General features: G+C 39.6%; 1 protein-coding gene across 3 annotated transcripts in view; it reads left to right on the top strand.

Annotated features, from left to right (window-relative positions):
* Positions 1–26,837, top strand: part of trdmt1 (tRNA aspartic acid methyltransferase 1) — a 39,215-nt gene that overhangs the window by 8,566 nt on the left and 3,812 nt on the right. Inside the window, exons 4-10 of one of the 3 annotated variants that reach the window (XR_009061649.1) lie at positions 14,535–14,606; positions 16,043–16,108; positions 17,133–17,202; positions 17,280–17,357; positions 19,399–19,706; positions 25,754–25,811; positions 26,160–26,320. Coding sequence is in view for 2 of the 3 variants with exons in the window: in XM_057824577.1 (XP_057680560.1) it covers positions 14,535–14,606; positions 16,043–16,108; positions 17,133–17,202; positions 17,280–17,357; positions 19,399–19,706; positions 25,754–25,811 (652 nt within the window). In the remaining variant the exon portion in view is untranslated. The remainder of the gene's footprint in view (positions 1–14,534; positions 14,607–16,042; positions 16,109–17,132; positions 17,203–17,279; positions 17,358–19,398; positions 19,707–25,753; positions 25,812–26,159; positions 26,321–26,837) is intronic. The other 2 variants (XM_057824577.1, XM_057824578.1) reach the window with 2 other exon arrangements.

Below are 26,837 nucleotides of genomic sequence, written 5' to 3'. Positions count from 1 at the left end.
AGTTAATTCTATCAGCATTTGAACTCATTGTTTATTTGTAAAGATACACGATAATATCGGTCACCGACAATTATCGGCCGATAATGGCAATTATGACGTCACACAGATAATCCAGATAATAAAAAAATTCAACTGATAATGCAATCCGATAATTATATACAGTGGTACCTCTACATACGAAGTTAATCTGTTCCAGGAGCTTGTTTGTAAGTCGAAATGGTCGTATGTCGAGCAGGATTTTCCCATAGGAATACATTATAATTCCATTAATTCGTTCCACAGCCCAAAAACCTGCACTAAATCCTTAAAAAATACTGCTGGTACTATTACAAATGGCAATTACATATAGCAAAACAAATAAATAATAAATAAAAATCGGATTAATAATATAATAATAATAATAATTCCTGTAATAGTGTAACGAAACGGGTTCTAATAAGGCGGACGTTTTTTTCTGTACCTGAAGGCACCGCGGCGCTGACGTGACAAAGAGGGAGGGGAGCGGGTGAAAGTTTACTTTCGCTTTCAATGCTTTCTTGAGAACATCGTCAATTGCGGCAGACAGTAGGCGTTTTGTGTTGAATAAGTTGTGAAAGAAATGATGAAAACGTGGCGAAGCTGGCGATTTCTCTGGAGATGTTACCACAATAAGAATTGTCAGCTTAACTTCTAAAGACTGGCGAAGGATGGTCGGAGGAGGACCGTGGAGATGTATTGTTGAGCCATTTCACGGATGCCCACCCTACGCTCATATTTTTCTGTCATTTGCATCTTCATTTAGAAGGTAAGCGTCAACTTTTTCCTTGTTTCACCACCTGTACCAACCTTTTCTGAAACCTGTGTTGATTTGTCACACAAGAAAATCCGCCGTGCATTCGTCTGCGGTGCTGCCATTGTCGTCGTATTTCGAGCATGTCGTCGGATGTAGAAACAAATGGCGAGTCAAATTTTACGTCGGATGTCGAAAAGTTCGTGTGTCGAAGCGATCGTATGTAGAGGTACCACTGTACTTGATTTAGCCTCCAAATGTGCACACCCGAAGAATTCAGCACGCCGCCTCCTCAACCCGTCCCCTCTCTGAAGCCCCTGAGGGAGGGGGGGTTGAGGAGGTGGAGTTACACAACAAGAAGTAGTTGAATATTTTGGCGGCTGTCACAAAAAAAAAAAAAAAAAAAAAAAGTCGCTCTCGCCATCTGCGAAAGATGTACTGCAGAAGTTCCATGAGGGGGAAAGAAAGCGTCCTCATTCAAAACCACTTACCCAGCATCCATTTAAAACTGCATCACAAAGATTTTTGGAACGAATAAGAGGCTGCTGCTAGCGGGAATGCTAAAGCTATTGTAAACACAAACTAAGTTAAACTATAGGGCTTGTGACGATGCAGAGTTGGGTTGTTTGGGAATGCAGCCCATCTAAGGCTAAACACGACTGGAGACCGATAGTCGGCAAGTAGCAGTCTTCCGACGGAGACTGCCGCTCTGGCCGGTCCCGCAGGCCGCCGCCTCGCCGTTGGCTGGGGGGCCAAGCACGGTTCCCCGGCTTCAGGACCTCCGGCGAACACCCCGGTTTCTCGAGCAATCCCCCACGGGGTGCGAGCAGAGCCAGGCCCCGAATACGCCGCGGCGAACCGGCCTGTGCGGGCGGATTGTCTGGTACGAACGCAGCTGCAGCCGCCGAGACAAGACGCGATTTTTGACCCGAGAGCCAAAGCCCTGGATAAAAAAATAATGCAGTTTATACGGCCACCATTCTTCATGAAAAACATGCCAAACACATTTTCACCACGGACATTTGGAAAAGTGATGTCCAGTAAGCAAGCTTATCATGACGGCACAGTGGTTAGATGATAATTTAAACATGGAGAAAACGAAGTCAGCCAGTCAATAATGCATTCAGTATGTAAAATGACGAGCGGTCAGATGACTTTGTGACGCTGCCTTTATTTTCGGCTTAACAAAACTCAGGCACAAAACAACACGCACGGAGATGTGAGCTCCAACTTCATCCAAATAGTACTGCCGTGTATCAGTTTAGCTGCTGTAAAGCAGATGTCGTGAGTGCCGCAAATGTAAACAAAGCGCTGCAGAATGGGTACATAACATCTCGCTCTTTTGAGTTAATCATTTTCACAGTGTGCAACAAAGCATATAACATTAGCAATCACTTTTCAAATTAATTTAACTTATTTGTCTGCTCAATTGCAGTCACAGTAGATAATCAAAACTTATTGGCACTTATCAACACTTATCAATTTTTATATGCACATTCCTGTTGTAATGAAATAACAATAATATTCTGTAGCCACAAATATTATGCAAAATCTTTCCTTCTTCCAAGTTTTTTTTTAGGATTAAGTATAATAATGTATTGCTTAAAATAAGGCTAAGATTATTTTCAGCTAGCTATTTTTCTTCCAATCTGAAATACACTTGAAGCGCTGGCAGATAATTTCATTTATTTCCAACAGATTTACACTTAAAACTGAGTAGTTTTAAGGAGGTGTGTTTTGCAGTGTATTAATGTTATATACTGCCCCGAGTTAGCTGGGATAGGCTCCAGCACCTCCGCGACCCTCGTGAGGAAAAGCGGCATGGAAAATGAATGAATGAATGAATGTTAGGAATGGCTTACTTTTAAAGGCATTTTTGTGCAACTTAGGTATTTACTCTGCAAGTAATTGTTGCCAAAAGTTTACCATTACACAATGTCAGACAATCTGTCATTATTTAGATGTTGGAATTGAATACTTGTTCATATTTTATGCTGAAAAAAAGAGCAATAAATTATATTTTTGCACCGCAATATTTTCTTTTGTGTATACTTTAAAATTTTACATAAATCTTTTTAATAGAATTATCGGTTTGACATTATCGGTTATCGGTTGGAATGAGGAGAAAATGATCGGTTATCGGTATCGGTTGAAAAATGTGTTATCGTGCATCACTATTTATGTGTGATTTATTATTGTTATTTATCTGTTTATTTGTACTTTAATAAAGAATTTATGTGTTCCAAAATGTTTTTGTGAATTGATAATCGTCAACAAAAATTTCATTGCTAAATGAGTAAAAAAAAAAAAAAAATTTTTTTTTTTTAATTATAAGATTAGTCGACTAATCGTAAAAATAGTCGACTGACTAATCGGGAGAAAATTAGTCGTTTGGGACAGCCCTAGTTTATATGGACTGATAGAACGCATACACGCACGCACATAAGCCTTGACTGGTGTGGGTGCGTGACTTGACGTGGGTGTGACAATTTGCCCCGTCTCGGCCATGAATGAAATGAAAATCGAAAAATGTCAGGCTTATCTTTTTCTTCATTTATTTATTTTTTTTATGAGTGTGGTCAAGCCCGCTTCTGCATAAAAGCAGAGTTCAAGCTCGAAGCTATGCACAGCTACATCGCTCCCGTCCTGCCTGCCGCTTTCGCTTTGCTGACTTCATTGCAGCATAAATTCCGATTCGGGGCACTTGAAATTTAAGACCGCCAGCCACATTCTGGAAAAATGTGGCCCAGAACGGATTTAGACCACATACGAAAGTGACCAAGATCAGATTTGAAATGGTCCACTTCTATGCGACTTGACACGTTCAGACCGTCAAGTTAATGCTTCACTTGAGTCGGAAAAACACGAATCGGATTCGTGCATTAAGACCTGCAGTATGAACGTAGCCTAAGTGTCAAACAACATTAAACAGAAGTAAAACGGTCTCATTTCTTCAGCAATGTAGCGGACAACACTTTCCGTGAGGGAACGCCATTTTGCGGGATCTCGTTTGTGTTTCACAAATCAAGCGATTACCTCTGTAATAGTCGATTGACGTGACGAAGTAGGCTCCGCTTGTTGCAATGTAGTTTTCTTACCAAGCAGTGAAAACTAAAGAGGGTGATAGATGAGCATGTAGATTTGTTGTGTTGGCCCTCTTTGTTGAAACCACCTCCAAACACATTTTGCAGACTGGTTCCTCCTTTTTGGTTGCCTCGCCATTTTCATTCGGTTTAAAATCAAAATATTCCCACACCGGGGCTGTGGTGTTTGGCTGGGAAATCAGCATTTTCCGTCCATTTTCGTCTTCCTCACTCTGCTTGCTCATGACCTTATGCCGACAGTGCACTCGGCCCCGTCTCTCCCCATTGAATGATGGTCACGCAAACTCAAATGTATAAAACGAACATACCCAGAAGTCAATAAAACAGTAAATCCTCGTCACAGCATATTGCGCTGTTGGTTACAATGAAGCCGAACTTTTAACAGCACGTCTGCCGCACACGCACGCACGCATGTATGCACACACGTGAGGGTATATATCGCAGCGGGAAAATTACCGCCTTCATTTTTCATTTACCGTGCGATAAATTAGAGCAAGACGGTATACCGAAAATTTACCGTTACCGAAATTCTTCATGATGACCGACGTAATTTTGACCATGTCGGTAAATTTGGTACTTTAACTCTTAGATGCATAGGTGGGTCAAAAATGACTTGGTGAGGTTGTTTTCTTGAAATATCTTCGGAATTAAAAATGGTTATTAATTAATATTCCAGGTATTCCTCAAAAAACATGTTTTTCATATAATGCCATTCAAATTTTCGATGAATTTTTTCTACATTTGAAGAAATTGTCATTTTTGTATTACTACTGTAAGCTTCTACAAGTGGGTCAAAAATGACCCACATGCATTTTCTATGGAATCCAATGTGAATCTTTCATTCTTATCAACTTTGACTGTCAGGAATAAATTTACCGTGGACCACACAGACTAGGTATGCAAAAAGTGACAACCCCTAAGAAGATTATTTTACACAGCAAGAGCTGATATGTGTACTATAAGTATTATGTCCATATAGTGTTTTGTGTGTGTGTCTTTCATGACTGTTTTTATTATTATTTATCAACAAATTAATCCACTTCATAACTAGCTAGCTAACTAAGGCTAGGTTCATACCGCAGGTCCTAATGCACAATTCCGATTTTTGTCACATCTGTTTTTTTGGCGTACCCGTTCAGACTGCCTTTGTCCGTTGAGCCTGTTCAAGTATCACACATGCGCTCTAATTCGAAGTCCGAGATGCGCTTAGCAAACTGGCCCGCATGCGCAGGAGCATTAGAGCAGAGAGAAAACGGAGCATTGTCAGGCTTATCCTCAACCCATTTTATTTTTTTATGACTGTTTTTAAGCCCGCTCCTTCCTCAAAAGCCGCCTTCAAGCTAGGTCCTAACGCTAATGCACAGCTACCATCGCATCCGGGCTCTCTCGCTCTTTGCTGATGTTTATTGCTGCATGAATTCCAATTTGGGGGACTTGACCTTTCAGACCGTAGCCACATTCTGGAAAAATGTGGCCCGTAGGGGATTTTAACCACATACGAAAGGGACCTTGATCGAATTTGAAATGGTCCTCTTTTATGCGACTATTCGCGTTCACTCGAGTCAGAAAAACACAAAAAAATCTGATTCGAACCTAGCCTAGGTTAGCTAACATTACTGTGTGTATATATATAGTGTGTGTGTATATTTATTTATACAGCTACATATTGACCTATTGAAAACACCATAAAACCACCGCCATAAAACAGGCATAGTCTAGTTATTTATCTACCATTATAAATAACAGCTCCAATCATCCAAGACGCCTTTTTAACACTATTGATTCTGTTTTAAACCCACAACCCACTGTCTTAACTGATGTGTCAGCTGCCAAATGTGAAGAGTTTCTCAATTTCTTTCAAAACAAGGTCTCTTCAGTTAGGCAAAATGTCTGCAACTCTGGTTTCTCATCCGATAACGTACGTCCTTCAGAACTGCTCAATGTCTTTGAGCAATTTGAACATATTTCATTGTCATCCCTCACCGAAGTAGTTAGTAGCATGAAACCCACTAACTGTCCATTAGACGTAATACCAGCTAGGCTTCTGAAGGAAGTCTTTAGTTGCCTTGGATCAAGTCTGCTGTCTCTCATAAACACCTCTCTCAGTTCCGGTTCTGTCCCAGCTGCCTTCAAACAGGCTGTAGTCAGACCCCTTCTTAAAAAACCCCATCTCGACTCCTCTGTGCTGTCCAACTTTAGACCTGTCTCCCACTTGTCTTTCCTTTCCAGAGTTTTAGAAAAAGTTGTTTTTATTCAATTGCAAACCTTCTTAGAGACAAATTCCACCCTTGACAAGTTCCAATCAGGTTTTAGGTCCAGACACAGCACTGAGTCAGCATTGTTAAAAGTACATAACGACATTGCTCTTTCTGTGGATAATGGAAACCCGGCTATCCTTGTTTTACTGGACCTCACAGCAGCATTCGATACAGTTGACCATTCAGTCCTTGTATCTCGTTTAGAACATTTCATAGGTATCCGTGGTAACGCTTTAAAATGGTTTAAATCCTATTTACAACATAGAACATTCTCGGTAATGATTGGGGAATTTTCCTCCTCACAAACTTCTCTGTCTTGCGGGGTACTGCAAGGCTCTATTTTAGGGTCTGTTCTTTTTGCGCTTTATCTCCTACCTTTAGGATCAATTATAAAAAAAACATGATATCGCTTTTCATTTTTATGCTGATGACCTGCAGCTTTATCTGCCCCTGAGACCTAACAAAAAAACTGCTCTTGCTAAATTGATGGGGTGCATATCTGATGTGAAGCAGTGGCTTGCACAAAACTTTTTACACCTTAACGAGAGCAAAACTGAATTTATTACTTTTGGCACACCTTCCATGATGAAAGCCCTTGAGCCCAACTCTGGCGCTCCGGCTGACATTTTTAAGACACACGTTAAAAATCTCGGAGTGATATTCGATAGCAGGCTTAACTTTGAAAAACAGATTAGTTCCGTTGTAAGAGCAAGTTTTTTCCAGCTTCGTCTCTTAGCCAAAGTGAAGCCTTTTCTTAGTCACCACGACCTTGAAAAAGCAATTCACGCTTTTATAAGTTCAAGGCTGGACTACTGCAATGCACTTTATGTTGGCCTACCCAAGTCCTCGATCTCTCGGCTGCAACTTGTTCAAAATGCTGCTGCTCGATTTTTAACAGGTACACCTAGACGTGAGCATATTACCCCCGTGCTATCATCACTCCACTGGCTTCCAGTCCATTTTAGAATTGATTTCAAACTTTTACTGTTTGTTTTTAATTCTATTAATGGCCAGGCTCCATCTTATCTATCGGAAATTTTAACTTTTCGTAACTCTGGCAGGACTCTTTGCTCAACCGGCCAGCTTCTTTTAGATGTTCCAAGGTCAAAACTTAAACAGTGGGGAGACCGATCCTTTGCGGTTGCTGCCCCCAGGCTGTGGAACAGCCTTCCCCCCGAAATCCGCACCACCACGGATGTAGGTCTTTTTAAGTCTCGGCTAAAAACACACCTTTTTAGACTCGCCTTTTACAAAGATTAGGATAGCCTGGTTTTATTAGCTTAAGGGCTTTTTTAATGTTTCTTTTCGATTTTATCGGTTTTATTGTTTTACTTGCTGGAATTTTATTGCGATGCGCTCTTTGTTTTATTTTATTTTGTAAAATGTCATTGTATAATATTTTCCTGCCTTTTATTTATCTTGAGCCATGTTTTGTTGTAAAGCACTTTGGGGGCCTTTCGGGTTTTGTAAAGGGCTATATAAATAAATTTGATTGATTGATTGATTGAACACTACTCTTATGTTTCGTGATCCAAAATTTCATAGCTGCTAGATTTACAGCTCAAATGGTCCTACAGATGTTGGATGATGGAGAGGCAGTGACGGGGTTGGACTCAAGTGTCCATAATTTCTAATGATGAGGACCCAGACTATTGTTCAGGTGGCAGTTGTCCACCTGGAAATCCAACTGAACAGGATCAATCTGACTCATAAGATTCCACTCATGTGTCCTCTGAAGAAGAAAGTGTCCAAATCATGGCCAACAGAAAGAGTTGGTAGGGCTCTTACTAGAGAGAATTACCTCCCACTCAGGGCAGAACACAGAATCACAATATCCTCAGAAATTGGTCAATGCCTCCACAAGAGTTTAGCACCGCTGTCTCACCAAAAAGATGCATGGGAGCTCTTCATCATTGATGATAAAATACAAGGAAGGACAAAGTCTATTGCTGTTCTGTTCTGTTCTGTTTTTTTTTTTTAATATTAATTGAATCATAAAGAAATTTTAAGCATGAAATCATTCTTTTGTGGCTCTAAATATAATACTACTTAATATACAAGTGATTGTTCTTCATCAAAATGGCATAAAAACACATTGGTTCTAATATGGGTCATTTTTGACCCACTTATGGAAGAGTGTAGGGTCCAGTAACTTGTGCATCTAAGGGTTAATAAAACAAGACAATATAGTCTTTTCATCCCGCTTTGACTCTGTGTTGTTCGGCTATGTTCATTGCCCTTTAAGAAAGCAGTCAGTGTGCTTACGTATGGAGTCACGTGGTTATCATGAAGCCAAACAAACAGAAGCCCGGTAGGCTAACGCTAGTGGCTAACACTACAAGCAAACGTGATTGTGTGTGGCTTAAGGGAGGTTCGCCAAACTTTCAACCGACAGTAAGTTAAATATGCACCGATACTAGTATCGGCAGGGGGCGCCGATCCAGCCCGAAAAGGTGGTATCGGTATCGGTGAGTACCAACTAAGACTGCGCCGATACCATTTACCGGTCCATTATTATAACATTTGACCGCAGCCTTTTTTTCGTCCTGGCGCTCAATACGCTCCGTCTCTGTGTTGTGTGATGACACGTGAACACCAAGCAGCTATCGCTATTGGCCTGCTCCAGACCAATGAGAGCGGGCCAATAGCCAATCCAAACCAATGACAAGGCCGCTTTTTCATATGGATGAAAAACAAACCAGGAGAAATGGCGGCAGTCGGGAAGTATTTCAAAATAGAAATCCCGTCGATTAAAATCTGTGGCTGCATGCAAGATTTGCGGCCTGAAAGTTTCCAGATGTGGAGTTAAATCGGCCAATTTCAATACCTCGAACCTGATAAAACATTTGAAGACGGAATGTGAACGAACTAAGGCTGCAGCTATCGAATATTTTAGTAATCGAGTAATCGACTGAAAATTCTATCGATTAATCGAGTAATCGGATAAAACAAATATATTTTTAGGTGAAGAGCAATTATAAATATACATTAGAAAACAAGACATTTCATCGAATCTTGAACCATTTTCAGTCAATGAATGTATTTATTTTTTATGTATATTGTTGAAAACACCCAACAATTGCGTCTCAGATGTAACTAGAATTAAAAAAAAAAGACTAATTCACTGCTTTCACTCAAAAAACCTTTAGATCTTATTAAAAAATGTATATACTGGACTGTCTCAGGAAATTAGAATACACAATATTCTAATTTTTTGAGACAGTCCTGTGTATATATACAGGACTGTCTCAGGAAATTAGAATACACAATATTCTAATTTCCTGACTGTCTCATTAGAATATTGTGAAATTAGAATATTGTGTATTCTAATTTCCTGAGACAGTCCTGTATATATACACAGGACTGTCTCAAAAAATTAGAATATTGTGTATTCTAATTTCCTGAGACAGTCCAGTATATATATATATATATACACACACACACACACACCAAAAAATGCTGTTACGCTTGATAACACACATCACTTAAAAGTTAAGATTTTTTCCCACGTGTTTCAATTGAATTTCTATTTATGTCAAGTATTACCATTTACCATAAACTGTAAGTCCTGATAGGATTTTGAGTTTTTGCAGTGTTCAAAATAAATGTATGATATAGGCTGTATTGGAGCACATTAGGGACCAGTGCTACTTGGTGTTTTATCCAGCAATGACTACTGAGATAAAATTGATAGTTAGCATTATTGAGTTTTTATTTTACACCCTCATCACTCCACAACGCTATGTCATGTTAAAGCCTGTATGTAAGACACGTTAGCCACGCATCGAAAGTGGTCATAATTAATAGAAACCTAGCCCTCCGCAGGGCTAACAATACGTGAGCTCATGACAGTAACGTTAATCTTATTTATTAGCGCTTAGCGCTCTTTTTTAGCGCTTAGCGCGCTACTGCTTTAAGATGGCGGCTGTTTACTAACGCTGCCCGGACGCGGCCGAGTCTGTCATTTCGCATCTAGTTCAGCATACATGTGATCTCTATGAGACTCAACAGACGTTACCTGCTATCAACGTAGCATCGTGCGGGCTAGTATTTAGTAACGTCTGCGTCGTTTGTAGCGGCTGTCGTCTGATGTAAGTTTTTTTTTTTTTTTTTTGGGCTTCTTCCTCTACGCACCTGACATCAGCGCGTTGTCCCGCATTAAAAGTAGTCCGAGCAAAACGTGACGCTTAGAGCTGTCAAAATAAACGATTACTCGAGGCGAATAAAATTACTCAGCTCCGTTTTTAAACTCGAGTTACTCGAGTTGCTCTAGTATTCGTTTCAGCTCTAGAACGAACACAATGAGTTTGAGCCTGCAAGAGCAGGACTGCTATCCAGAGGAAGGGCGCTGGATCGGAGCAACAATCTCTGGTCAGTTCACTACGTCTACTTTACTTTTATTGTGTTTTACTGAAAGAAATGCCGCAGTAATTTGGGAACTGTTTCCAAAGTAGGGCTGCCACCTTTCAGAAATAGAAATAAGGGACTCCCCCCTCCCGGAATAAAGGAGGCTAATAGAGAGACGGGATGCTGTGGTCAATTATTATTACTTATAATTGTTAGCGTCAGCAAATGCGGAAACAAAGTTGGAACTCGAGGCAGACATCAAGCAGGGGATACGTACAAGGGTTTAATGATTGCAAACAAAAAAATAACACACGATCGCGGGATAGATAACCCAATGCAGGGGCGTAACAAGCAAATGTAGCGAGACTCTAGTGCGAGATGTCAAATGGCGATCAGCAAGGCAAATATCTTTGAGACCACACGTGCTTAAATGCTGCGCTGACGAGCCTGCATTGGATTCAGGTGCGATGTCAGGAATGCCCCCACGAACAGCCCAGCAACAAAACACAGTCTAACCAGCAGCGGAATGTGACAATAATTTCATGAAAGTTACACTGTTTGGCCTTTGAGAGGTTTAAAAAAGTTTATTCAGTTCTTTCAGAGTTTATTATTATGAATTTATTTTTACTTTCTTACTAGCATTATACATGTTTTATTAATTTCTCAAATGTAGCACTATTTTGGCCTTTGAGAGCCAAAGGTTTATTCAACTATTGTCTACTAGGGTTTAGTAGACTATTCACTTTGTACTAGTCTTTTTCCTATTTTACAAAGGTAAGCAACAGCCTGACAAAGCCTTGATAGAATGATTTCACATCCAATTATGTAGCTCTTTGGGGGGGGGATATATATATATATATATATATATATATATATATAAACGGGGTGGTATCGGTATCGGCCGATACTGCACAGCCAGGTATCGGTATCGGGGCCAAAAAATGGTATCGGTGCAACACTACATTAAGTAGACTCTTGGCGGCATCCAGATGGACTTTCATGCACTGTCCTCCCTTGTTCTCGCGATTTCCGGAGAGGGTGCTTTCAGTGCTTTTTACTGGTAGCCAGGCCACAGGCTAACGCTAGCGTTAGCTGCTAGCGGTTAACGCTACAAAAGAAAGTGATGGAGTCGGATAGCGGCTCTAACCTTGTCGAAACAGCTTAACTTAATGAGTGGATTGGGCACGGACTGCATCTAGCAATTAGTATGTCGCATTATTTTGTATCCCTGTCTGTGTGCGATTTCTCTGATAGCTTTTGTGATGGTAAAGCATAAAGTACAATCCAACAGGGAATATTATAATATGACTGTTTAATGGCCCAGCTAATTTTCTGTATGTGGTTAATTCTGTGTCATTACTGCCATCATAAAATCTTGAATGTTTTATTTGCAGAAGATCAATATAGCTTTAATGTTTGTGTGTGTGTGTCTGTGTGGGGGTTCATGTATGCTTGCATGTATTAAAAAATGCACTGGGGAAAAAAATTCCTGAAACCTTGAAGCAAACACTTGTCTTGAATAATTCTGTCACAGCAGCCATTAACATTGTCTTTTTGAAGTGTACTGTTCAAGCTGTAAGTCATTTGTGTTACAATGACATGTTTGCACAGGCATATTGATTTTGACAATGTACACTGTTCAAGCCATACAAGCTGTTATTAATGTTCATACTTGAATTCTTATTGTTTACAATACATTTTTATATACTTAATGTTTAGACTGCATGTACAATTGTTAAATATATTGAATTGAAAGCTGGTAAATAAATCAATGAGAAACGGTTTATCTGTATTTCATGCATTGATTCAGATTTTCAAATTATATAACAGACCGCTTGGGCGAATTTATCGTCATTTATCGTTATCGAGGTAAATCTACTCAATTTACCGTGATATGAATGAACGTGGTTAAGGCCATATCGCCTAGCCCTACGATAAATGGAATTAATGCATAACACGACAGGCTTATGAGCAAGTCGAGTCGAATTGAGTCACAGGGTTTGTCAAGTCGCATCAAGTTACGAAGTTATAAAGTACAGTGCTGGCCAAAAGTATTGGCACCCCTGCAATTCTGTCAGATAATGCTCATTTTCTCCCAGAAAATGATTGCACTTGCAGCCAGTTAAAATGGATTAAAGTTGAGTCAACCTCTGTCCTGTATCCTTGTGTGTACCACATTGAGCATGGAGAAAAGAAAGAACACCAAAGAACTGTCTGAGGACGTATGAAGCAAAATTGTGAGGAAGCATGGGAAATCTCAAGGCTACAAGTCCATCTCCAAAGACCTGAATGTTCCTGTGTCTACCGTGCGCAGTCTCATCAAGTGTAAAGCTCATGGCACCGTGGCTAACCTCCTTAGTTGTGGACGGAAAAGAAAATTTGACGAGAGATTTCAACGAAAGATTGTGCGGATGGTGGAAAAAGAACCTCAACTAACATCCAAACAAGTTCAAGCTGTCCCGCAGTCCGAGGGTACAACGGTGTCAACCCGTACTAGCCATCGGCGTCTGAACGAAAAAGGACTCTATGGTAGGATACCCAGGAAGACCCCACTTCTGGCCCAGAGACATAAAAAAGCCAGGCTGGAGTTTGCCAAAACTTACCTGAGAAAGCCAAAATCGTTTTGGAAGAATTTTCTCTGGTCAGATGAGACAAAAGTAGAGCTTCAACATAGGTGTAGGCGTCAACATAGAGTTTACAGGAAAAAAAAAAACATGGCCTTCAAAGAACATGGTCCCAGCAGTCAAACATAGCGGAGGTTCCCTGATGTTTTGGGGTTGCTTTGCTGCCTCTGGCACTGGACTGCTTGACCGTGTACATGGCATTATCAACAAATTTTGCAGCATTATGAAGGGTACAGGGTAAAGCTTGGTCTCCTACAGAGTGGGTCTTCCAGCAGGACAATGACCCTAAACACACTTCAAAATAAAGTGTTTACAGAATGGTTTGCGAGAAAGCAATGGGGACTTCTAAAGTGGCCAGCAATGAGTCCAGACCCTGAATCCCAACACCTGTGGAGGGATCTGAAAATGGCACCCTTCAAATCTGAGACCTGAAGCAGCTGGCCAAAGAAGAATGGTCTAAATTTCCAACAGAGCATTGCAAGAATCTCATTGATGGATACCGGAGGCAGTTGTTCGCAGTTACTTCGTCTAAAGGTTGTGCTACCAAGTATTAGGCTGAGGGTGCTAATACTTTTGTCCCGCCCATTTTTGGAGTTATGTGTAAAATGATGATGATTAAATTTTTTTTCATTGTCTTTTGTGTTTTTTCATTGCAAGCAAAATAAATGAAGATATTACGACCAAAGCATTTGTAATTGCAATCATTTTTCTGGGAGAAATTGAGCATTATCTGACAGAACTTCAGGGACGCCATTACTTTTGGCCAGCTCTGTGTTCAGATTAGTAGATTTACAGTGCCACAACTTAAAACGGATGGAAAACTTAAAAAGTCAAGTTATTGCCGAAAATTCAAAATTTTAAGTAAACTAGACTAATGTCGAGTAAATTCAATTACCGTATTTTTCGGACTATAAGTTGCAGTTTTTTGTTTTTTTCATAGTTTGACTGGGGGTGCGACTTATACTCTGGAGTGACTTATGTGTGAAATTATTAACACAGTATTATATCATGTCACATGTTATGTTGGTGTTTTGGAGTGACACTGATGGTTTGGTAAACTTGTTAGCATGTTCTTTGCTATAGTTATCTGAATAACTCTTAAATGCCGGCCACGTTTGCATTTCGTTGGTCATGCATCATCTAACATTATCATACTTTACACTTATTCAGCACGTTGTATTATATTGTAAATTGCCATTCAAGATGACGTATCTGTTCTATTTGTTGGATTTTATCAAGTAAATTTCCCCCCAAAATGCGACTTATACTCAGGTGTGACTTATACATGTTTTTTTTTCCTTTTCGTTGGGCATTTTAAGGCTGGTGCGACTTATACTCGGGTGCGACCTATAGTCCGAAAAGTCCGGGTAAACATTTTTACAAAAATTTACTTCTTTTAAGCGCTTTCTTTTTTATATCTATACTTGTGTAGGCTTGGACACCAACGTGGTATTGCTGACCCCAGAACCAAGAGCTTCCTCTACGTTCTTAACCTCCTGCCAAGGTGAATGTTCTTCAGGTTTTTGTATCATAGGTTGGTACCAGAGCTATTTAGAATATGCCATGCAGTGTTGACCAATATTTTGGAATACACACAACTCTATTTCTTACCGATCACATCAGGGCTGCATGACTTTGACCATAGTGAAAACCATGATTATTTTGATCAATGTTGTAACTACGATTAATTATTGCGATTCGTGATCATGTTCATGAAAACATCTATATTTGGACTTTTCAGTATTTTGTAAACTGTTTAGTAAAAAAAAAAATCAATATTATCCATTAGTGTAGGAATAAACATTATGTAGTAGGAAAAAAAATACATATATATAATGTATATAGGCTGTATTGTGACCACAGGAAAAAGTGCTCAGAAAATGAATTTTGTTTCACAATGCTGGATCTACGCGTTCAATGCATTTTTTTTAATAGCCAATACCCTTCTAACCTCTAGGTTCTTCCCAGAATATTTGTCTGAGCTTTGTCACCAGCCAGAAATGTATCTTGATGTGAATACACAAAAACGCAAATCTGGTGCTGCTGTTTTTGCTTGTTTTAAGTGCTGTATTAATTCTGGCAACACAAAATCTTTATCAATGTCATAAAAACATCTACCAAATGTTTGAAACAATTATTGGTGCCTTAGTGTTCACATGGGTGAATTCAGAATGAGAAATGTAACTGATTTCTTGAAGGCAATGCTTCAACACAAGTGATTTGCACCCAGCACATTGAAATACGTATTAAATTTAGCTAAAAGCTTATGTGTGTCGTGTATTAAAAATTTCCCAACCTACTATGTAATGAAAGATAAAAAATAAACATTCCACCCCTTCTTCTTTTTTTTTTTGTCGTGGGAGACTCTACGAAGGAACTAGCCTGGCACAACCACAAGTTACAAAAAAATAAATAAATTTAAAAAAATCACTGGCCTTAGTTAAATAGCCAGGCAGAATAAATATGTACATTAAAGTTCGTTTGTAGTCAATTAGGGCAGGTCATCCAAATTGTTGCTCCATGCCTTCTTTGGCAGCAACTATGGGTCTACGTCGTTGATTAAATAATATTTGAAAAGTACCGGTTTTAAAGCTTTACTGACAGCGTTCCCCTGTAAATCCCAACACGACTTTGGGTTTTTAGCATAATTCCTGAAAAAAAACCTATCCCACGGTGAAGTAAACGGCAAGACTGGTTACAATCCGCGTTGAGTCTCCCGGAACGGAAGTACATGATGTTATCAACATGGCGGCGTATCCAAACAATGATGTAGTACGTCCCATTCCCTATACAGCCCAAACAAGTCCACACATTAAATGTTAGGTTTAAAGTTGGATTCATGTCCAATCGAACTACAGAAAGTCTTATTACTTGATTTCTTGTCTTCTCTGCTTCTCAAGAGTGCTTCAATTTGTCTTTTGTGTTCTTCACCTTGTTAAGGCTCAGTCATCTTCCTCGCTTTATCCTGCTCGAGAATGTCAAAGGCTTTGAGAGCTCCTCTGCCAGGTAATATTTTCACTATTCATAACAGGGACGAACATACAAAAATGATTATCGGTAGATTAAATTATAGGGGTCTAGATATTCGATTCATATTGATTAGGCCTGCACAATATATTGTTCGAACATCACTATCGCGATGTACACATGCGCAATAGTCCCATCACAGAATTTGGGATTAATTAAAAAAATTTTTTTTTTAAACACATAAACTTGTTTTGCTTCATAAAAGCAGCAAGTGTGCTGAGACATGGCGTCCTGGATCCGTTTTATATAAAACAATCTTCATCATTCACATATGAACCCGTTAGCCTGGATTAAACTGTATTATAATGTAGCCATGGAGAGTCAGCCCCACAGAGCTATTTAAGACATCCGGTGAAAATTCATTTTAATATCGCAATATGTATCCCAAACCACCAAAAAGTCACTGTCAGCTTTTTCCAGTATTGTACAGCCCTAATATTGATCTATATGTCTGTGCTCGGCATACTGCCTTTTAATATATTGATTTTAATTTATTGTAAATGATAATCAATAAGTTGTAATGAAACTTTGAAATGATGCAGTGGATTTACACACGGTAAATGCGTGTAAAAGTAGTCGAGGGTTACGACTAGTTAGTTATTTTAGAGCTGAAGATTCTTACAGGCATACAGAGCCTGTAAGAATCATCAGCTCTAAAATAACTAATAATTAATTGTAAGCGAAAACAAATGGGGACCAAGACATCTTCAAATCTCTTAAATTTTATAGGAGCAAAATCCGAATTAAAGTGGTAAATTTTGTGCTTGCACTCTTGCTTTTATTCTTTTTTTCTTGAATCCCATTAAATTACTTTTAGGCGCTTATGCGAGCAAAACACTTGCACTTTACAGCCCCGACAGCTTTTGTCTTGATTTTTGAAGCACGCTGCAGTCATATGCACCAAGGCACAGTCATTTTCAGATAGTTTTGTTGAGAACCATACGAAGTCTTAATCAAAATTTTATTTTAAATGATTAGATTTGTTTTGGTCTCGTTTTTGCAGGCAATGTTTAATTGAAACGCTTCAGAAATGTGGCTACACTTTTCAGGAGGTCATGGTCTCACCTACAAGTGTAAGCACCTCAGAGTACTTTTTTCTTTGCTGTCTGATTGTTTTGCAAATAATTTTCTGATCTCTTCTAACGTGAAGGTTGGGATCCCAAATTCGAGGCTGCGTTATTTCTTGATGGCCAAGATTTCAAAAGAAACAATGTTTTTAGAGTCAAAGGTGAGACAAATGGCAGTACTGTACAGTTTTAACCGTGCCTATTAACCTTCTGTATGCGCTCCTGTACAATGCAAGCATCTATGATCAGTAGGGGTGTAATGGTACACAAAAATTTCGGTTCGGTACGTACCTCGGTTTTGAGGTCACGGTTCGGTTCATTTTCGGTACAGTAAGAAAACAAAATGCAAAATATAAATGTGCTAGTTGTTTATTACACACCTTTGTGCTTTCAACAATAGGAACATTAGCCTATATAAAGCTAGAATTCTGCTCAAAAAGTAGCGGGTATTTAAATATAATCCAACAACAATTTGCCTTTCAGACCTCGGGTATTGGTCAGAAAAAAGAAGTCCTGTGATAAAGAGAAAACCATTCCCAATGACAAAGATTTTAAAATGTATTTTACAAATGAAACGCCTCAATGAATCATTTTTTTTGTCATGAACGGTTTTCAAAAGCTTTATTGGTCGATATTCTCAAGTTAAAGGGCCACACAGAAATTAATAAATTTAATTGTGTAAGCAGGATCTATTATTATTCTATTATTCTTATTATTTAATTACAGGTGTTTTAGCTCATTTGAATTTATTTTATTTAAATGGGCTATTATTTATTTTATTATGTGTTTATATTTTACAAAAGGGATGTAGTATTCATTTATATTATATATTTTATGTTGTATAACTTTAGTGCCTATGTGAATATTAGTTCCTACTTGTTTTGTTGTGGTAGGAGGGTTTTGTATTGAACACGGGGCTGTGTTGGTTATTATTATAGCAGAGAAGACGGCAGTAAATCAACAAAGACAAGTCAACTGTGCCCCGATCTACCACTCAAGAGATCTAATGGGAGTCAAAAAGTAGGTTACGATTGCATATTACGCAGTTTGAAAATCGACAGGATACACCGTATTTTTACACGAGTGACTTCCGGTCTAACAGATCCTAGCTACCGTTAGTAGTATTGACGCAGGAGGGTCGCGTCTCGCGTCAAATAATAAACTCTGCCGTTCTTTTCGCGTGCGTCGCATTGAGCCGCTTCTGGGACGCGTCTAACACGCGGCCGCACTGCGACTGGTGTGCATTGGCTGATCGACTTTAACGGCCGCGTTTTACTGTGTTCTCGCGGCGGCCACGTTGTCGCGCCGTTGACGTTTCTGGGTTATATACTGTCCTACCGTGTTGGTCCTCATTATAGTAGAGAAGACGGAGTAAATATAATCTACACAAAGAAACTGTAACCCGATCGACTCACAGCCTCGAAAAGTAAGGGTTACATTACGTCAGAAACTCGTTCGGTACGCCCCCATTCCGAACCAAGCACCACGTACCGAAACGGTTCAATACAAATACATGTACCGTTACACCCTTAATGATCAGCATAGATTGTTAGAACAGACTGCGAACGAAGACAAGAAGTTGACTAACATTAGCTAGGTGAAATCGCTATACTCAGACGTTATAGCGATGAAATGATAATATTTGATCAAACTAACTAACTAACCTTGATATTGAGTCACTGTGCTCCTAGTAAAAATTTTTAAATCTGTAGCCCTGCCATTCCTGTTTATTTTTGAGACATTTACCTAGCAGTGAGACTGTCCATACTGTTTTATCCACTGAAGGCAATGGTCCAGTTGTGTTCTTGGCTTTGTGAATGGAATGAACGTCCCTCCCCCAGATAAACTCTTTGGATAGCTTATGTCCGATTTACATACGCAATTGGCACACCACTTCAGCGTTTTGGACGTCTGCCGCTGTTGATTCTTTCCAGGGCTTCCGTAAAGTTATATGGCAGTTTGCAGTCAGGCAGGAAGTAACCTTAGAGTAACCACAAAAATAATCAAAGAGACAATGGCAGAATGCCGAGTTTGTCGGCTCATGTTCACTTAACAACGGTTGCTCGGACGTACTATTGGTCAATGGCTGTTTTGGGGGCGGTGTTTGCGAAAGGTCAGTTGCAAACTGAGTTGGAAATATTGATTCAAATTTTTGCATTGTAATGTACAGTATCTGACCTATGTTTGTACTCTATATCTTAGGAGTCCCAAACAGAGTCCTCTGAGGCGCCGCTCCTTCCAAGCCCTCTACAGGCAGTTAGTTCCCTGACAAAAGAGGAGGAAAAGGAAGGTCATCATGTCCTTTATAAACTTGAGACCGCAAATGATGCTCTAAGAAAGATAAATCAGAATAGTGATTTGTCAGTGAGGCAGATCGAAGAGTTCCTTGAACCACAGGAGATTGTTGACATGGATCAATATCTTGTTCCTTCTAAAATACTGCTGCGTTATGCTCAAATCCTGGATATTGTCCAACCCACCTGTCGGAGATCTATTTGCTTCACCAAAGGGTAAGTGTTTTGATACTTTGCTGTTTTGTGTTTTTTTTTGGCAGACCTTTAAATTTTCGTCTTAGTTTTTTGGGGCGATAATACTTATGAGTCTTTGTCATGTTTTAGTCAGTTTAAAACCTGTTAGTCTTTGTCTAGTTTTTGTCGACGAATACTCAAAATCATTTTGTCTGTAAAAATTGACAGGTTTTAGTGTAGTTCTGTGCGTTTGTTCTTTTCACTTCATTGCTCGTTTGCGGACAAAATTCTAACAATCTGTGCTACCTGTGTTAACATGAGGTGTACATTGATACGGCAGCCGCTTGAGTGACCAAAATGAGGCAAAATTACAAGTCATCACACATGTACATATAAACACAAATAGTGTCTTTTTTTTTTTTTTTTTAATTGGAGATATTGATCGCAATAAAACTCTTAGACAACATGATTCCATTTCTTGTTTAATTTAAAACGATTGGTGTATGTGCAAAACAGGTCAATGTATCACAATTTAGAAAATTATTAGAAAAAATATTAATGAAGGTGGAGCATCAGTCGAACCTTCCATCATCAAAGTAGAATGCACATAGTCTCGATATATGTCCATCAACGTACAGTAAGTGTTGTTGTGAGGCACATCAAGATGTCTTCCTTTGCCTTACAGCGTTTTCCTCCTGTAATCAAACAAACAAAAACTTGTAACACTTGCTTCATGCATTTAGGGTAAGAAGCCCATGTATGACTTGTAATAGATGAGTTTTTTTTTCCATTTCTTAATCGTTATATAACTTGATTTAGCAAAGCTAATGATATCGCAGCTGTGACACAAAACACATTTTTGTCAGCAAATTGAACACAATTGTGTAATCCTACATATACTGATTAGCAACAGGCTAGCAGCAGATAGCATGTGTTGCAGCCACAGCAGTACAGTAGTTGTAGTAAATAATATTAAACATCATCACAAATACAATAGTCATCGTAATAATAGAAAAGACGACAAGCCGATTCATGCGCAAGGTTTTAGCTTTCGTATTTTTTGAGCAGTGGACACATGAAAATGCAGGGATAGGAAGAACATACCTTCCATAACACAGCGGCAACATGGCTTCATAAACACCCGGTCTTTGTGGTGTCATGGGCTTGGTTCTACATCTGCCTTCATGAACATGGTGTCCTCCTATGTCGTGATGATAGTAGATGGTTGTGGTATTTCCAAAATGTCTTTTTTGAGAGATTTTGATGAGTGATGTCATTCCAACTTCACTGTTGTTTTGGTTAGAGAACGTGGAAAAAGGAAGTCACAGGCAGAAATGCGGAAGTACCTCGGAAACGTGTCTATAGCACAATTCAACACAATCTACCGTATTTTCATGACCATAAGGTGCACCTAAAAGTGAAAAAAAATTCTCCAAAATGGACAGTGTGCTTAATTTGGTGCACCTATTGTGTGGACTGCGTGCCAAAATGTGTCTGTCCGACTGAGCAATTTTTGAAAAGGCGGACATAAGTGAGATCTGCTTGAGATCCTTAAAGTGCCTATGACGGCAAAAAGCATGTTTATTTCATATTTCACGCGATATTTTATGCTCCTGAATGAAATGGACAGCTTGGATGTGTGTGAAAGCGATCGATATATATATATATACAGTATATATATATATATAATATAATATTCAATTTTTTGAATCCCGCGCCATGAAAATAAGTGACTTCCTGGATTGACGAAGAATGCGAATGTGACGTCAGTGGGCTAATCATCTTCTGTATACAGCCAATACTACAGTATGCAGAACAACTGCGGATTCAACTGATTTTGCGGATTATTTCGTTTATTTTTCGCATCACACCAGCCTAATGTGCAGCAGGCTTTTATTGCTGCACCAGGGAGAGGCATGTGGGCCTTTTTGAGTTTCAAAACTTCCATTTCACCGGGGAGACTGGCCAAAACAAGTTCGACAACTGTGGGACCATTGGACTGACAAGGAAGTGAGTAAGCTACGTGTTTTATATTATGTCAAATACTGGGATCATGGCACACGTTTTATTAAGGAGGTGGCTTGCATTTTATGGGTGACAATGCTCCTTGTCCACCGAGAAGGCCACTCAGCCGACGACCGGCGGCTTTTCACACACCATGGTAACTTGCACCCTCTCGGTCCTGTTCGTGTCGCCGCCAGTAGACCACTACCCTTGGCCACGAGGAGCCCCCCGCTCCGACATCGGCTGGTTTGTCCACCGAGAATGGGCTATTTTAGGTGTTCATTCTCGGCGACGAGCACTGCCAGCCCGCCATGGCCGCAGCAGAATGACGAGCCGAAACGTGTTCGCCGCACGGGGCTGGTCGATCTGTAAAGACAATCAACCCTGCCGCTGTATGTGACATGAGTCGTGGTAGTTTTGTGTTGTTTGTTGTTTTCGAAAGGCGAGAAATGCCGCTCGGTTTGGGTAAGCATGTTGCCGAACTGTCACGTCTGCTGTTTTGTTTATGCTCTTTTGTCAGTGTCTGAAGCCGGACTAACTCTGGTGGTATAAAATACTGTTCGGGAGAGGAAGAAGTTGTCAGTTTTGACCATTATTCAGTAATTTTGCCCTGTTGTACTGAATAAATGCATTTTTAACATTTCATATTCCATTTAGCACTAGGCTGTTATTTGTCAGGACCATACCATTTATTTAGCAATTGGGGAAACATACTTAGATAAAAAGAATATCCTGTAAAAATATTGGAGTAGAGAGATTGAACCAATGATGTCATTTTGCTGCTCCTGGTCGCATTTTCCTCGATCTGTATCTTCCCCCTCAAAGGGCTGAATTCTAAATCAGCTGAAATCGTTCCCTGCCGACTTCATTATCCAGCTGGGGACGTTAAAGTGCTATAATGACAGGCAGATTAAAAGACTAATTTCTCGTCATCTTCGCTTTGCCAAATTGTTGTATATAGTAGAATCTTCTGAAAATATGATTTTAATTTGCATAATAATGATATTTAAGATTTTTTTAATGTTGTCACAGGCACTTTAAAGGGAGAAGGGTGCACGTGATAGGGGGCGTGCCCCCAATTGCTGTAATGTTCAAGTGTGTGCGTTATGTTAAACAAAATTGGTTTAGCAAAGGACCCTCGAAAATGGCATCTACTGCGAAGATAAACGCTTACGAAGCCCAGTTCAAACTCAAGGCTATAATCTAAGCGAAACAAAAAGGAAACAGCTTTACATCTCATGAAAATGAGCAAGACACAATAAAGTGATAAAAAAAAAAAAAAAGATGCACAAAGTAAAAAAGTCACGTTAAAATACCAAGACCGTTAAAAACAAAAGGAATTAGAAAATATGGATTATAATAACATTAATGGATGAAAAGCATAGATTATGCAACTGGGTATAAGCAGTGCTTAATCTGTAAATCATAAGGTGCCGGAACGCAAAGTACATACAGTATGACAGCGCAGGGATGATGAGACTGGCACAGGTCCCGGTAAATATTCAGAAAATGGTGCTGAAAACAACACGCAAATGCCCACTTGCCATGCTGTGGGAGTTACAAGCCTCAATTTCAGATAATATACATGGTATAAATTAGAGATGTCTAATTTCGATCGGGATGCCGATCGATCGGGTCCGGTCACGTCATTTTCAAAGTATCGGAATCGGCAAAAAAATATCGGCCATGCCTTTTTTTAATATATATATATTTTAATTAAACCGTGTTCTAATTGTATTTAACGTTACAGACATAATATGTTACACTCATCCAGAGTCTTTAATTTAGGCTTAAGGTAGGGTTATCAAAAATATCCCAATAATGGAGGCAATTATTTTATTAAAAAATGTGTCACGTTTAAATATTTAACACTATTAATATCTGCGCTGCACGACCCTCTCACTCATTGCCGCGATTAATCTATAATGACGCTGTTTTACTTATGTAGAGAGATAAAATGCAGCGCAAAATGAGTAGAGTGAATTTTGGCAGCCTTTGGAGCCTTTGTTCAAATGGCTAAAACCTTGCAATCCCTCTCCCTATGATTAGAAATATCATGGGAAGCAATGTGGGGAAGCAAGGTGGCAATTGATCTTTGTCTTAACACCTTATGTTGTTTCCCAAAGCAGAGAAGATATATCCATTGGTTGCACGACGCACAGTCATGGTTTTACTTCCCATCATGGTTCCACTTCCCATCGTGCATTGGGGCATGGCTGCAGTATCATTTACTGAAAGCTCAACAAATACACTAGATGGCAATATTTAGTCACAATATACAATCACAAGTCTTTCTATCCGTGGATCCCTCTCATAGAAAGAATGTTAATAATGTAAATGCCATCTTGAGGATTTATTGTCATAATAAACAAATACAGTACTTATGTACTGTATGTTGAATGTATATATTCGTCCGAGTTTTATTCATTTTTTTCTTAATGCATTGCCAAAATGTATATGATCAGGAAAAATTATCGGGAATGATTGGAGTTGAATCGGGAGCAAAAAAAAAAAAGCAATCGGATCGGGAAATATCGAGAGCGGCAGATACTCAAACTAAAACGGTCGGGATCGGATCAGGAGCAAAAAAAACATGATCGGAACAACCCTAGTATAAATGTTATGATAACAATTTACAATTATTTAGGCTATACTCTGCACAGCACGGGCAATTGCCCACAACCACAGGTGGGACTTACCGTACTGAGTCAGCAATTAGCTTTCTCAACAATAAAACACACACAAAAAAAATCTGAGATTACAATAAATAACACAAATCTAGCTGATGCCAGGGTACTGGTTTGTTGTTCCGGCTGTTGGTGGGTCCACCTGGCTGGCCCCCACTCCGGGTGGCGCTGAACCTGACCGGCTGCTGCCATGGTGGTAGCCTTCTGCCCTGGCGTGGCTGTCTATCCGCGAACCAGGCTAGCTGCTGCGGTGCCAGCCTCCTGCTGCACCCATTAGCATGATCGCTGCAGCTGCCCTAATCGGCGGTTGTTGCTTTTCTGATTCGTTTTGAACCATCTTCCTTTTTTCTGAAAAAAGACAGTAAATTCAACTGTCCTTTTGGCATGTTGAAATACCATATGATCCTGGCTGCTTGCTCCCCAGATGCCACAAATTTTCCAGTTTAAAAAAAAAAAAAAAAAATTATTTCAGGGGCGTGACTTGTGGGTCCAGCTTTTCAGTGCATCAACAAATCTCTGACTCTTTCAAATGACGTTAGATTTTTTAAAACAACATGCAATTCTTGGGATTTGTTCTGTAAATGAATTTATGCACATTATTATTTTATTTGATATATTTCTTTAAAACATTTTATTATTATTATTATTTACTATACACGAGAGGTGCCGGATCCGCGCAAATAAGTCCTGGAACACAGGGAGGCCAAAATCGAGAGGTGCTGGATCCTGATCCGGCACAAATTAACACCTGGGTATAAGAACAAAAGGGGCAGTTATGAATTCGCTGTAGTAAACGGTAGCGTTTTATCCCAGATTTAAAGGAGCTAACCGTTTGAGCACATCTCTGATATTCTTCCCACAGGGTAGGACCATGGTAAAGTTGTGATTTGCATATTAGGATTGATTGAGAAACTGTCTTTCACATGAAGGTCATATATACTAAAACAGGGGTGTCAAACTCATTTGTGGGCCAGAGTAGTTTATTTATGATCAAATAAGTTAACTGAGTGGCTGCAATTAACGGCACTACATTTTGACTGGGAGTTCAAAATGGATCGGACGTCGAGTGCCATCAATGGCACTGGAAGTTGAGCATTCACAGGCAGTCTCTTGCACGTGTAACGTTGTCAATGGCAGGCAATGAGTTAATTTTGCGTCGCTTCTACGTCATCTTAAGATACTTACAGCTCACTTCCTGTAAATTTTGGATCATTTCCTGTTGATTTTCCAGGCATTTCCAAGCTGGTTCCTGATGATATCCAGGTTTCTTCCTATTGATTAGGTGTCACAGTCACTTCCATTTGGTCTTGGGGAATTTTGGGGTCACTTCTTTGTTAACTCATTGGCTACCATTGACGGCGCTAGATTGTGTGCTAAATTGTGTGTTTTTCTTTAAAGCTATGGCCGATATGTGGAAGGAACTGGCTCAGTACTGCAAAGTTGCCTGGAAACAGAGGTATAGTTAAGACATCTTTTTAAAAATATATATATTTTAACATATGTATTATTATTATATTTTTTTGCTTAACAGCGGCACAAAAATGTATTTGCCCCGTTTTTTGGGGAGGGCCTATCGCACAGAAACGTTTTAGATCATCAAACTATTTTAATCAGGAAATAAAATGTGCCGTTTCTAAATGAAGATTCAGCACAAAAAATCAAATCCTTTCTGGCCCGATGTAAAAAAAGAAAAAAAAATTATCCCTTGAAATCAATAGCAGGTTGTGCCACCTTTGGCAGCAATAACTGAAATTGTTTGTGATAACTGGTGATGAGTCTTTCACATGTCTGTCATGTCTTTTAGCCTACTCTTCTTTGCAGAATTGTTTCCACTCTGCCATCATGGAGTGGTTTTCTAGCACGTCTAAAGTCAGACCACAACAGGCGGTTTGGATTTTAAATCCGGTCTTTAATTTGGCCACTGCAAGACCTTAAATAACAGCAGCACAAGTCATTGTGGCAACGGTAGGAACGTTTTAACGATGGAAATAGTATTCAGTCAAATTCCTCGTGACAAAGGAAAAGAATACCGTTGGGTAACACAGTTTATTCAAACACCGCCAGTAGAGATGTCCCGATCCGATATTTTGATCGGCTCGGACGCCGTTACGGGCAAAAAATATGCGCATCTGTATCGGATCGGAACACGGGAAAAATTCCGATCCAGACTTCTGATCCAGTTTTTTTTAAAGGTCCGGTCCAGGTTGCCCAGTGCACCAATTTACATAATCCATTCCAGTTTTTGCCTCGGTTTCCCTAAAATCCGGTCCGCATTTTACGGCACACCTTCAACACAGTACATTTACATTAGCGTCTCCCAATTTACCGAGAGACTTTATCGGCAAAAATGTCAGCTGTGTGGGATCATTTCACCTTAAAGGACGACAAAGACAAAGAGGCAGAGAGCAACATATGCCACAATCAAGTTAAGCGTAGTGGTAAAGCTGTAAGAAGTTTTAATGCAACCAACTTAATCAAGCAT

The sequence above is a fragment of the Corythoichthys intestinalis genome, chromosome 20, assembly GCF_030265065.1.
Source record: "Corythoichthys intestinalis isolate RoL2023-P3 chromosome 20, ASM3026506v1, whole genome shotgun sequence".
NCBI lineage: Eukaryota > Metazoa > Chordata > Actinopteri > Syngnathiformes > Syngnathidae > Corythoichthys > Corythoichthys intestinalis.
The sequence above is the reverse complement of the archived record's forward strand: the minus strand, read 5'-3'. Positions and strand labels throughout refer to the sequence as shown.